Source organism: Lithobates pipiens, unplaced genomic scaffold, assembly GCF_037356315.1.
Source record: "Lithobates pipiens isolate NorthernLeopardFrog02 unplaced genomic scaffold, aLitPip1_a1.2 Scaffold_24, whole genome shotgun sequence".
In the NCBI taxonomy this organism is placed as follows: domain Eukaryota; kingdom Metazoa; phylum Chordata; class Amphibia; order Anura; family Ranidae; genus Lithobates; species Lithobates pipiens.
The window spans coordinates 3108407-3122162 of NW_027507786.1; the positions used below are offsets into that span (position 1 = coordinate 3108407).

At 44.7% G+C, this 13756-nt stretch overlaps 1 protein-coding gene across 2 annotated transcripts in view; it reads right to left on the reverse strand.

Annotated features, from left to right (window-relative positions):
• Positions 1 to 1198: 1198 nt before the first annotated feature.
• The window catches only part of ALKBH3 (alkB homolog 3, alpha-ketoglutarate dependent dioxygenase), a 49024-nt gene continuing 36466 nt past the window's right edge, over positions 1199 to 13756 (reverse strand). For both annotated transcript variants that reach the window (XM_077453518.1, XM_077453519.1), the window contains exons 9-10: positions 2876 to 2974; positions 1199 to 1512 (exon numbers count right to left, since the gene is read on the reverse strand). In XM_077453518.1, coding sequence (XP_077309644.1) covers positions 1429 to 1512; positions 2876 to 2974 — 183 coding nt within the window. In that variant the 3' untranslated portion in view covers positions 1199 to 1428. The remainder of the gene's footprint in view (positions 1513 to 2875; positions 2975 to 13756) is intronic.

A 13756-nucleotide genomic window follows, 5' to 3' on the forward strand; every position in this document is an offset into this window, starting at 1 on the left:
GTTTTCTGGGTAATGGGTCCCAGAACACAGCTCGTCCTATTCACAAAGCGCTGAGCGACTCGCGCATGCGCAGTAGGAAACGGGCAGTGAAGACGCAAGGCTCCACTGCCTGTTTCCCCTTAGATAGAATGGCGGAGCCGAGGGATGGGTCGGCCTTGGGCGGCCGACATCACGGGCGCCCTGGACAGGTAAGTCTGCTTATTAAGTCAGCAGCTACAGTGTTTGCAGCTGCTGACTTTTTTTTTTTTTTTTTTTTTACCGGCCCTCCTCTTTAACTCGGGGTTACCAGCCATGCTTGTGCAGCTCACATCCGGTACAGCAGGTCCAACCTGGCAGGGAACTGCAGCAGATTTCTATAGTGAAAACTGCCACAATCACTTTAAAGCGGAGTTCAGCGAGAAAAATAAATAAAGTCAGCAGCTACAAATACCTTTTTAATAAATTGGACACTTACCTGTCCCAGGGTCCAGCGATGTGTGGGAACAAAGCCCCGCTGGTCTCCCCTTCCTCTCTGCGGTGCCGGCGTTGTCGCTGTGGGCGCCCGGCTGTGGCTTCACAGCCGGGCGCGCACTGCGCATGTGTGAGCCGCGCTGCAGCTGGCCGGGCAATCGTCTGGGACCTGTGACGTGTCCCAGATGATTGCCGAGAGGGAGGGGGGGGGAGAGGTGAACTTACTTCCGGCACCCCGAGAGGAAGTGGGAGCTGGGACCCTCTAAAAAGAGGGTTTCTGCTCCCCCTCCCCCCCCCCCCAAAAAAAAGACATGTCAGGGGGGTCACCTGCACTTAAAGCGGAAGATCCATTTTTGGGTGGAACTCCGCTTTAATTAGACACAGTGTGCGTGAAAGGTGTAGACTGCCAGTTACCCATACATCGCCGGTCTTGTTCTATGTGCGGCTCCCGGGACCTTCAGCTCTTATCTGCCCGAGTAGTGGAGATAGACCAGAAACAGGTCGGTCTGGCTGGTAATATGGCACACGCCACTCCAGATAGTTTCCTGCATCCTTTTTCAGGCACAGGAAGGCTTAATAATTTCCCAGACGGTCTTATTTTTAGGACATGCTGAAGAGCCAATCTGACACTTGACCAATCAGAGAAAGGGATGACCGATCTGTCACTCTTAAACAAAAACAAAAAGTCATCCATTCTGCGGTTTAGTTCCACTTTTATGCTAGTGACATACTGCATCATTGTGCGTCATCTTTTTAAATGACATTTTAATTTACAAAATCCTTCGGCTTTTCATTTATAATCAACGAACATTTCCAACCGACGTTCTGTGCATGTGCAAACGAAAAAACAAAAAGAAAAAGAATCGGTCAGATCGGTGTCTGGAGTCCTGTCGCGGTATCTTACGGCAGCGTATAGAAGATCTCCCGTCATTCCACAGACTCCTCCTCCACGCGCTCCGAGTTTCCAGACTCTCGTGTTCAGGTTTTAGTCACCGGGAACATGGTGCGGAAGGTCAGGTTGATGCGAGGTCGCCGGTCATGGTATTCTTTTGGCACGCGGTGCTGGCGGAGAGAACCAAAAGATACAGGGATTAAAGGCGAGCTACAGTTTTATTAGAAATTCATGCAAATCGTTTAACCACTTTCTGTTTACAAGGTTAAAGCGGAAGTAAAGACCGCTATTTATTTTTATTTTTTTTCCAGCCCCCCCCCCCCAGGTGGCTTATGCCTTAATATACAATGGAACCTTGGTTTACGAGCAACGCAGTTAACAAGCGTTTTGAAAGACTAGCAACTTTTTTTTTTAAATTCTGACTCGGTTTGCAAGTGTTGTCTCACAAAACAAGCAGAATTCAAGCTAATGGGGTGTGAAGTACCGCATTTGGCCAGAAGTGCGGGGGCGCCGGTGACATCGTAAAGTTTCGGAGCCATTCGGAAATACTCCATTCCCGAGTGTTTCTAAATTCAGCCGAGCTGTACCCCGGTATTTACGAGGCTCTCGGGCGCCCCCCCCACCTCTGGCCACATGTGGTATTGCATTAAATAGAAGTCAATGCGGAACGCATTATCTTCGTTTCCATTGACTTCTATGGGGAAACTCGCTTTGATATGCGAGTGCTTTGGATTACAAGCATTCTCCTGGAACGGATTATGCTCGTAAGCCAAAGTTCCACAGTACTAGTATGCACAGGTGACCTCCCAGTACAATGATGGGAATGATCCGGCGGGTGTATCCATCTTTGCCCGGTCTTCCCTTCGGCCACTTGATAGGCCAGGCCACGATGACGCCACTCCCGTGGATGACGAAAGTGACGTGCTGTTTAAGAATTAGACATGTGCAATTTGTTTAGTTCCAAAATCGTTTTAAACAAATTTTGACAAATTCATTAACTCCGAAATTTCCAAACTCTTCACTTTCCGAAAATTTTGGAGATTCTAAATTTTGGAAATTCGAAATTTGTCACATCACCGCGGCACCGATAAGGGGCTGATACGAGGCCGGAAAGATTTACTGAGCTCAGTGAACATGACATCTGACAGGCAGAAAACCAATCGGGTCTTTTCTGTCATAAATACCCTGCCTGTCAGAGGGCTTTAACCACTTCCCACCCGCGATATACCCGAAAGACTGCTACAACGCGGGCCTTAATTGCCGGGGGGGGGCGTCATGTGACGGTGTTATCGCATGACGGTGTTATCGTAAACGTTAGTGGATTGATCCCAACGTATTTGTTTTTAGAATGCACCAGTGTGAGTGGGCCCCAACCATAGCTAGGCCAGGTCAAGGTAGGTGCCGATTGGTTTTCCTCTTGCACCATTATTGAAGGCAGCCTGCAAGCTCTTGTCACCTTAAGAGATTAATGGAAGGATCTGCATAGCCACCAAATACCGAATGCGTAATAACAGGAGCCGCCCCCCTCCTCACCTGCCAGTCTGACTGCGTCTCTCCTTCCATAATCAGAAGGGTGCCACCATCCAGCGGGACATGTATACGTTCCACATATGTGTAATCTCCCTGCTCCTCCTGCCAGATACACAGAGAAGTACAGGAAGTCATCATAAAATCTTCTACACAGCTGAGAAAAAGGTTGGTAAAAAGTCAGTTACAGATTAGATTGTATGCGCTTTCAGCTCCTTTCCTTGTTACCCTCTTCTGTTTATATTACTGTGGCCCCACTGGGGAGATCCCCCCCCCCCTTCATATTGTGTCACTTAGGGTTCGTTCACATGTGCAGCAGGGACTGCTACTCCTCTGAAACATGATCCACACTCTGACTGCTTTTCAGGTGTTTGATAGGTGAGGAGGCACCAGATTTAACCCTATAACTGGCGCACTACCGCGCTTCAATCTCGTGCATTGCATGCGGTTGTAGCTTTGGTTGCAGCACAGCCCCATATAACTGCACCGGTCACGTTCAGCGCCAGCACCGCCCGACGAACGTGACATGCTGTTTAAGAATTAGACATGTGCAATTTTTTTTAGTTCCGAATTAGGTTTTAACAAATTGACAAATTCGTTAATTCCCGAATTTTTCAATTTCCAAAAATTCAAGAATTTCGGAAATTCAAAATTTCGGAAACCGGCGAATTCAAATTCGAAATTTCTGAACTTTGGAAATTCGAAATGAGAAAATTCCGAATTTAGAAAATATGAAAATAAGAATGAAAAGCTTGAAAATTCAAAAGAATGAAAATACCTAAAAGAATGGAATGTAATGATCTAACAATAATAAAAAATAAACCTTTTTATTATTCTTATTATTAATTTGTTCCATTCCATTTGTTTAGATGCGGTTTCGTTCTTTTGGATAATTCGTAACTTCAGCCAAATTCGAAAAGGAAATTCCAATACCTATAATTTAATAGTTAGTTATTTCGAATTTTACTGATTTTTTATTTTTTTTCCTTTTTTTCGGATTTTTGAATTTCCGGGAAAAAAAAAAAAAACGAATGAAATTAAAACAAACTAATTTTTTGTCAGTGCACACGTCTATTAAATATTGCCACAGCCAGGAAGCGCAGCATGTATACAGCTGTATTTTAGTGTTCAGGCGGGGCTTGGTTGGTATGTGAATGAAACCTTAGGCTAGGTTCACATTAATACAGCTCCGCGAGTTGTGTTTTGCATGGCCTAGGCAGGTCATTCATTTGAATAGTGGGCTGCCATGCCTCCTGAAATCCCAGTGTGGGGGGTGGGGTGGGGGGTGTTATGGGCGGGCGATTTCCAGAGAGTTTTTCTGTGCAGGTGGTTGCGGCTGCGGAAATAGGTGCGGACCCGCAGCAGGAGCCACCTGCACAGATGTGAACCTAGCCTAAGGCCGCGTACACACGCGCGGACTGTTGGCCCAACTTTGTCCGTCCAACAGTTTGAGCGAACAGTCCGCTCAAACTTAGCATGGACGGACATGGCCACACACGACGGACGAACAGTTTGCTGAAACCGTGCGCGATGACGTGAACGGCACGTACGACGGGACGAAAAATACGACGTCCTATACACTGCAATGCAACCTTCCGACGTGGAAATCCTTTCTGAGCATGCGCGAGACTTAGTTGGCCGAACAAGCCTACACACGAGAGAACAGTCCGCTGAAACCTTGTTTCAGCGGACAGTTTTTCGGAATTTCCGTAAGACCTTGTTCGGCCAACTGTCCGCTGAAACTGTCCGCTGAAGCCCCACACACGAGCGGACTGTCCGCCCAAACACTGTTCAGCGGACAAGGTTGGGCGAACAGTCCGCGCGTGTGTACGCGGCCTTAGACAGGAGCTCCATGCTAAAATTCTCCATCCACTTCTTTCTGCAGACAGTATGGCTCACTACAGTGCCTTGAATACCAATTCATAAACCTTGAAATTTTCCACATTTTGTCATGTTAAAAACCATAAATGTGTTCTTGCAATTTATGTGATAGAAGCAAAGTGGCACATAATTGTGAAGTGGAAGGAAAACGATTAAATGGTTTTACAAATAAATATGTGAAAAGTGTGGGGTACATTTGTATGGAATTACAGCTGCAAGTCTTTTTGGGGACGTCTCTACCAGCTTTGCACATCTAGAGAGGGACATTTCTGCCCATTCTTCTTTGCAAAATATCTCAAGTTCTATCAGATTGGATGGAGAGCGTCTGTGATCAGCAATTTTCAAGTCTTGACACAGATTCTCAATGTGATTTAGGTCTGGACTGTGACTGGGTCATTCTAACACACGAATATGCTTTGATCTAAACCATTCCATTGTAGCTCTGGCTGTATGTTTCGGGTCGTTGTCCTGCTGGAAGGTGAACCTACGCCCCAGTCTCAAGTCTTTTGCAGACTAACAGGTTTTCTTCTAAGATTGTCCTGTATTTGGCTCCATCCATCTTCCCATCAACTCTGACCAGCTTCCTTGTCCCTGTGAAGAAAAGCATCCCCACATCATGATGCTGCCACCACCATGTTTCACAGTGGGGATGGTGTGTTCAGGGCGATGAGCAGTGTTAGTTTTCCGCCACACATAGCGTTTTGCTTTTAGGCCAAAAAGTTAAATTTTGATCTCATCTGACCAGAGCACCTTCTTCCACATGTTTGCTGTGTCCCCCATATGGCTTCTTACAAACTGCAATCTGGACTTCTTACGACTTTCTTTCACCAATGTCTTTCTTCTTGTCACTCTTCCATAAAGGGCAGATTTGTGGAGAGACGACTAATAGTTGTCCTGTGGACAGATTCTCCCCCCTGAGCTGTGGATCTCTGTAGCTCCTCCAGAGTTACCATGGGCCTCTTGGCTGCTTCTCTGATGAATGCTCTCCTTGCCCGGCCCGGTCAGTTTAGGTGGACGGCCATGTCTTGGTAGGTTTGCAGTTGCACCATACTCTTTCCATTTTCGGATAATGGATTGAACAGAGCTCCGTGAGATGTTCAAAGCTTGGGATATTATTTTTTTTTTATACCCTAACCCTGCTTTAAACTTCTCCACAACTTTATCCCTGACCTGTCTGGGGTGTTCTTTGAACTTCATGATGCTGCTTGTTCACTGAGGTTCTCCAACAAACCTCTGAGGGCTTCGCACAACAGCTGTATTTATACTGAGATTAAATTACACACAGGTGGACTCCACTAATTAGGTGACTTCTAAAAATATATTGGATGTTTTTTTGATTTAAATCAGATTTTTTTTGATTTTTATCAAATGTATTTTAATAAAATGGTTTTTGGAGTAAAAATCTACCTAAAGATAGTTTTCTATTTAAGATACATTAATAATGTAGTAATTCAGCATGAAATGGAGCTTAGTTATGTAGTTATTTGCAGAATATATACAGCTGAAATAACATGCACTGCATTGATGCAATCACACAATGTCACAGTAAACATGAGATAAAACAAAGATCGGGAATATTCCTGTATCCCATTGTTTTGCAAATCGATGTACACTACAAACTGTATGATTGGATCGGTTCTGATATCGCTGTTTTACTAACTTGATAGCTTATTATTCTAAACAGGAAACCTTCTATTTGTTTGCAAATATTAAAAATTCTAACTCCCAGCAAGAAGAAGTCCTTACATTTAAAGAGCACCTGTCATTTCAGATCCATCATGGCACTGCCTGTCAGCGGGCATCCACTCACCCGCTGCCGCCACATCCCCCCACCTTGCTGTGTCACTGCCCAATCACCAGCCGTCCCATTTAAGTGAATGGGACTGTCGGGGAGTCAACAGCGGGTCAGAGGAGGAGCCTCTGCGGGACAGAGATGACAGCTGCTCTTTAAAAATGATTTAAATCGAGTTGACAACTCAAGCTTTTTTACTAGTCATTTAAATCAAATCCACCCCGCTTCTGAAGGTAATTCATTCCACTAGACTTTAGTTAGGGGTATCGGAGTAAAGGGGGCTGAATACAAATTCATGCCACACTTTTCACATATTTATTTGTAAAAAATAAAAAATAAAAAAATGTTGAAAACCATTCATCATTTTCCTTCCATGTCACAATTTTGTGTCACTTTGTGTTGGTCTATCAGATAAAATCCCAATAAAATACATTTACGTTTTTTGGTTGCAGCATGACAAAATGTAGAAAATGTCAAGTCTCGTTGGCTCTCCTGCGCAAACTCGCGCACCTGTAGGTCAGTCCGTAAAAGCAGGATGGCAGCGCACGCCCACCATGGGAGCGTGCCCGCGGGTCCCACAGACTCAATGTCTGCGGTGGCCCGCAATCGCCTGTCCAGGGAGAATGCAGACACGGCGATTCCCCCATTCTGCCAGATGACTTGACAGAGATCTACTGTCCCCTAGTGATCGGGAACAGCGATCTCTGTCATGTTTCAGTGAGGCCTTTCCCCCCTACAATTAGAACACACAGAGGGAACAAATGTATACCCTTGATCGCTCCCTAGTGTTAAAGCGGAGCTCCACTCTAAAGTGGAACTTCCGCTCATCGGATTCCTCCCCCCTCTCCGGTTCAGGGGGGAGGGGGGGGTGCAGATACCTGTACAATACAGATATCTGCACACACTTCCGGGCATAGATGGCCGCAGAATATCCGCAGATGCATCACTTCCCGTCGCCCCCTGTTGTGTTCTGAGAAACACACAGTTCCCAGAACACAACTGGGACCAGTGAAGACGTGCGGCGCGACTCGCGCATGCACAGTAGGGAACCGGGCAGTGAAGCCGCAATGCTTCACTTCCCGATTCCCTCACAGAGGATGGCGGCGGGGGCAGCCGAGAGACAAGCGATTGCTCGTCCTCTGCTGCCGACATCGCGGGCACCCTGGACAGGTAAGTGTCCATTTATTAAAAGTCAGAAGCTGCACTATTTGTAGCTGCTGGCTTTTATTTTTTTTTTTTTAAGGTGGAGCTCCTCTTTAACCCCTTCCCCGCCAGTGTTATTTTTGTACCACTGATCCATGTAATAATGTCACTGGTCCCCAAAAAGTGTAATTTGGGGTCAGATTTGTCTGCCGCAATGTTGCAGTCCTGCTATTAAAAAAAAATAAATAAATAAAAAAATCGCCACCATTACCAGTAAAAACAATAAAAAAATAAATAAATAAAAAAAAAGTCCCTAAAGCTTTCTCAGTGTTTGTAGACGCTATAACTTTTGTGCAAACCAATCAACCTATGCCTATTTTGATTTTTTTTTACAAAAATATGTAGAAGAATATATATCGGCCTAAACTGATGAATAATTTTTTTTTTTTTTTTTTTATATTTTATTTATGAAGAAATTAGATTTAATATTATATATGTATTAATTTATATTTATTTATATTATTGGACATGCTTTATATTTATAGCAGAAAGTAAAAAATATAGTTTTTGTTTTTTCATTCAAAACTGTTGCTCTTTTTTTATAGCGCAAAAAATAAAAAAAACGCAGAGATGATCAAATACCACCAAAAGAAAGCTCTATTTTTGGGGAAAAAGAAGGTACATTTTGTTTGAGTACAACATCGCACGACCGCGCAATTGTCAGTTAAAGTGACGCAGTGCCGAATCGCTAAAAAAATTGTTCTGATCATTAAGGGGGCAAATCCTACTGGGGCTGAAGTGGTTAAAAAAATAAAAATAAAAATGTGAATGAATAAAAAGGTACATGACCATTTCCATTCCCAGATACTGCGCGGCAGTATCGGGGGAGGCCCCCAGATTCCCGATAAGCCCCACTCACCCCCAGATCTGCCACAACCACCAGCCCAGGGTGCTGCAGCTTCTCACCTTGTTACAATGAACAGTCTGATCACTATGGGAGATGAGACTAATGCCGCGTACACACGATCGGACTTTGACGGACTCGGTCCGGCGGACAATCCGACTGACTTTGCAGCTGAGGTCCGCCGGACTTTCAAATGAATGAACTTGGGCCACACACGATCACCCCAAAAGTCAGACGGATTAGAACGTGATGACAAAGAATAAGGAAGTTCATAGCCAGTAGCCAATAGCTGCCCTAGCGTCGGTTTTAGTCCGTCAGACTAGCACACAGACGATCGGATTTTTCGATCGGACTTGAGTCCGTCGGAAAGATTTGAAGCAAGTTTTATTTCTAGGTCCGCTAAGAAAAAGTCCGCTGGAGCCCACACACGATCGAATTGTCCGATGGATTCCGGTCCGCCGGACCAAGTCCGTCAAAGTCCGGTCGTGTGTACGCGGCATAAGGAAATGCTTCCTCCTCTCTGCAGCAGACTGATGACTTGGTCTCAGCCTAGGCCAGTGATGGCGAACCTCGGCACCCCAGATGTTTTGGAACTACATTTCCCATGATGCTCCTGCACTCTACATTGTAGTTGAGAATCATGGGAAATGTAGTTCCAAAACATCTGGGGTGCCAAGGTTCGCCATCACTGGCCTAGGCAGTCACTAAACTGGAGATCAGGGACGGCCTTTTATTAATTTTTAATTTTTTTAAAAAAACGATACATTTGCTGTACATGGAATTAGGAATGTAATCCTGCAGACTTGTAAAGATACTGAAAGTTTCACTTTAAATAGATGGAGCTTCCCGGGTCTGTGAGATGAGAGCGCAGTCTTCTCATCGCTCCATGCGGCAGAGCGGGCGCACTTCCCGTCTCTCCGTCACTCTTCTCCCGGGGATTGCGTGGGATTCGGTTGTGACTTGTGTGCAGACTGGAAGTGGGAGACAGACCGCCGTTCTGATGCCATCAGACCTCCCACGGAGCTCAATTTACATTACGACATTAATGTCAGCTCTCAGCGGGGGGGGGAGCCATCTGTTACACAATTACAATGATGATTATGTAAGATTATAGGATAACACATCAGAGATTACATCCTCCGATAACCAAACACAGGTAAACCGGAACTGTGCTGGGAGAATTTTCTCCTCTATGGAAAATAAAGGGCGTCATATACAGTTGTGCTCATAAGTTTACACACCCTGGCAGAATTTGATTTCTTGGCCATTTTTCAGAGAATAGAAATGATAACACAAACACTTTTCTCTCACTCATGGTTAGTGTTTGGCTGAAACTATTTATTATCAATAACTGTTTTTACTCTTTTTTTAAATCATAATCACAACAGAAACTACCCAAATGACCCTGATCAAAAGTTTACATACCCCAGTTCTTGATACCCTGTATTGCCCCCTTTTACATCACCCTTGAAGACTTTTGTGGTATTTGTGGATGAGGCTCTTTATCTTCTCAGATGGTAAAGCTGCCCATTCCTCTTGGCAGAAGCCTCCAGTTCCTGTAAATTCTTGGGCTGTCTCGCATGAACGGCACGTTTGAGATCTCCCCAGAGGGGCTCAATGATATTGAGGTCAGGAGACTGAGATGGTCACTCCAGAACCTTCACTTTATTCTGCTGTAGCCAATGACAGGTGGACTTGGCCTTGTGTTCTGGATCATTGTCATGTTGGAATGTCCAAGTACCTCCCATGTGCAGCTTCCTGGCTGATGAATGCAAATGTTCCTCCAGTATTTTTTGATAATATACTGCATTCATCTTGCCAAAAATTTAGACCAAATTTCCTGTGCCTTTGTAACTCCCACATCCCAAAACATCAGTGATCCACCTCCGTGTTTCACAGTAGGAATGGTGGACCTTTCATCATAGACCTTGTTGACTCTACAAATGTAGTGTTTATGGTTGTGGCAAAAAAGCAAAATTTTGGTCTCATCACCCCAAAATGACTTTGTGCCAGAAGGTTTGAGGTTTGTCTCTGTGCTGTTTGGCGTATTGTACGTGTGATACTTTGTGGCATTTGCGTAGTAATGTCTTTCTTCAGGCGACTTGACTATGCAACCCATCTTTCTTCAAGTGCCTCCTTATTGTGCATCTTAAAACAGCCACACCACATGTTTTCAGAGAGTCCTGTATTTCACCTGAAGTTATTTGTGGGGTTTTCTTTGCATCCCAAACAATTTTCCTGGCAGTTGTGGCTGAAATTTTAGTTGGTCTACCTGACCATGGTTTGGTTTCAACAGAACCCCTCATTTTCCACTTCTTGATTAGAGTATGGATAGGGGGAAAACACTGCGCTAAAATCAAATATACATAAAAGAGCACAGCAGCCAACACTCAAACAAACAAAGTTCAACAAACAAAAGTAAAAAATAGTGTAGCGCTTCTGAAGTGATAAGTTGAAATCAACATGTGTTAAAAGAATGATCATATAACAAAGATCATATAGATATGTAGATTAGCAAAATAAAGTCCAAAAAGTGGGTGTAAACTTCCGTGGAAGAGCCGGCACAAAGATGGTCGGACCGTATCAAAATGGGAGGCAAATCCTATTAAACGAATATGTCCATATACATCAGCTTGTCTGGAAACATTAGGAAGAAATAGATGGATACTTCTTACCAAATCTGTTGGACTCACACAGTCGTATGACGGTTGAGTCAATAGAGCTTGGGGTCACAATCTGGGACCGGGGGGTGGATCGAAGGAGGTCCGTCAGCCTGGTGGGGAAACTCCAAAAGACCGTATGCCCAATGATGAATCTCACCGATGGAACTTCAGAATGGTTTGGAAATCCAACTCAGATATGGCCCACTGCACACCGATACTCCAAATGCCCCAAAGTGAAGGGGAAGGTGTTTTAAGGGTTTAGACCAAAAAAGAAAAAAGAAAGAAAGAGCTCCACATGGTGCGGGTCAGGCGATAAAAAATGGAAATTTATTAAAAGTCAAAAAAATAACTAATGACTTAGTGATCACAGAGCAATAAGGTAAAAGTAAAAGCAATGTAGGGTGCCAACAGCTAGCCCGACGCGTTTCGACACATATGTCTTCGACAGGGGCCCCTGTCGAAGACATATGTGTCGAAACGCGTCGGGCTAGCTGTTGGCACCCTACATTGCTTTTACTTTTACCTTATTGCTCTGTGATCACTAAGTCATTAGTTATTTTTTTGACTTTTAATAAATTTCCATTTTTTATCGCCTGACCCGCACCATGTGGAGCTCTTTCTTTCTTTTTTCTTTTTTGGTCTAAACCCTTAAAACACCTTCCCCTTCACTTTGGGGCATTTGGAGTATCGGTGTGCAGTGGGCCATATCTGAGTTGGATTTCCAAACCATTCTGAAGTTCCATCGGTGAGATTCATCATTGGGCATACGGTCTTTTGGAGTTTCCCCACCAGGCTGACGGACCTCCTTCGATCCACCCCCCGGTCCCAGATTGTGACCCCAAGCTCTATTGACTCAACCGTCATACGACTGTGTGAGTCCAACAGATTTGGTAAGAAGTATCCATCTATTTCTTCCTAATGTTTCCAGACAAGCTGATGTATATGGACATATTCGTTTAATAGGATTTGCCTCCCATTTTGATACGGTCCGACCATCTTTGTGCCGGCTCTTCCACGGAAGTTTACACCCACTTTTTGGACTTTATTTTGCTAATCTACATATCTATATGATCTTTGTTATATGATCATTCTTTTAACACATGTTGATTTCAACTTATCACTTCAGAAGCGCTACACTATTTTTTACTTTTGATTAGAGTATGGACACTGCTGATCGGCATTTTCAATTCCTTGGATATCTTTTTATATCCCTTTCCTGTTTTATACCATTCAACTACCTTTTCCCGCAGATCCTTTGACAATTCTTTTGCTTTCCCCATGACTCAGAATCCAGAAACGTCAGTGCAGCACTGGATGAGAGATGCAAGGGTCTGCCAGGAGTCCAGAAACTCATTGACCTTTTATACACACACATTAATTACAAGCAAACAGATCACAGGTGAGGATGGCGACCTTTAATAGCTATTCAAACCTCTGTGTCAACTTATGTGCATGTTATCAGGCCAAAATCACCAGGGTATGAAAACTTTTGATCAGGGTCATTTGGATAGTTTCTGTTGTGATTGTGATTTAAAAAGAGTAAACACAGTTGATTGATAATAAATGGCTTCAGCCAAACACTAACCATGAGTGAAAGAAAAAAGTTTTTGTGTTATCATTCATATGCTCTGAAAAATGGCCAAGAAATCATAAATTCTGCCAGGGTATGTAAACTTATGAGCACAAATGTATATACATCTAAAAAATATATAAATATATGGATAGATTCATGCATTGCATGAAACTATCCATGTCTGCTACTGCCCCCCCCCCCCCCACACTAATTCATGTGTCTGGCCCCTTTTGGGTCATCGAGTGCATAAACACCTGATTAGAGCCATAAGCTCTAATAGGCTTCAAAATAGGGTGGGCAGGGGATGCTGAGGAAAGCGTCCGGGGGCCACCCAGGTGTGCTGCGACAGCAAATGAATGTTTGCTGTTGCAACACTGATCCTCCTCCCGGCCAATCGGGAAGCAGGACTTATACCCGTTACCTGATTGGCTGAAAGGACATGCGATCCTATTGAACGCCTAGGAGACGGGGAGGAGACGCATAGCGGAAGAAAGTAGTAGAAGCAGGGCTCGAGTGCTGCGGGAACGCATGGGAACGGCGTTCCCGTACTATTTCCACAGCGGGAACGCCGTTCCCATTAGCTATCTGAGCCGGGCCGGCTGAGGCTATGCAGCGCGTAGTCCGCGCCGCTCCTCAGCCGCCGAGTGACTGTGCGTGCCCACGCCGAAGTCATGTGACCGGTTGCTAGATGCGGAGCGGCCCCTGGCTAGCAACCGGTCACATGACTTCGGCGTGGGCACGCACAGGCACGAGACCGTCAGTGTGACACACGCGCGCCGGACTGTCCTCCCGCTCCCCTCTACCCAGTGCCTCCTGTGGAAACAGCCGCTGCACTTTGAGTTTACTTAGTTCTTCTCCCCCCAGAACAGAAGGGAAGAGAATACCAGGAGGTCAGTCACTAGTAGTGTGTAAGTAAGTTGCATTCTGCAAT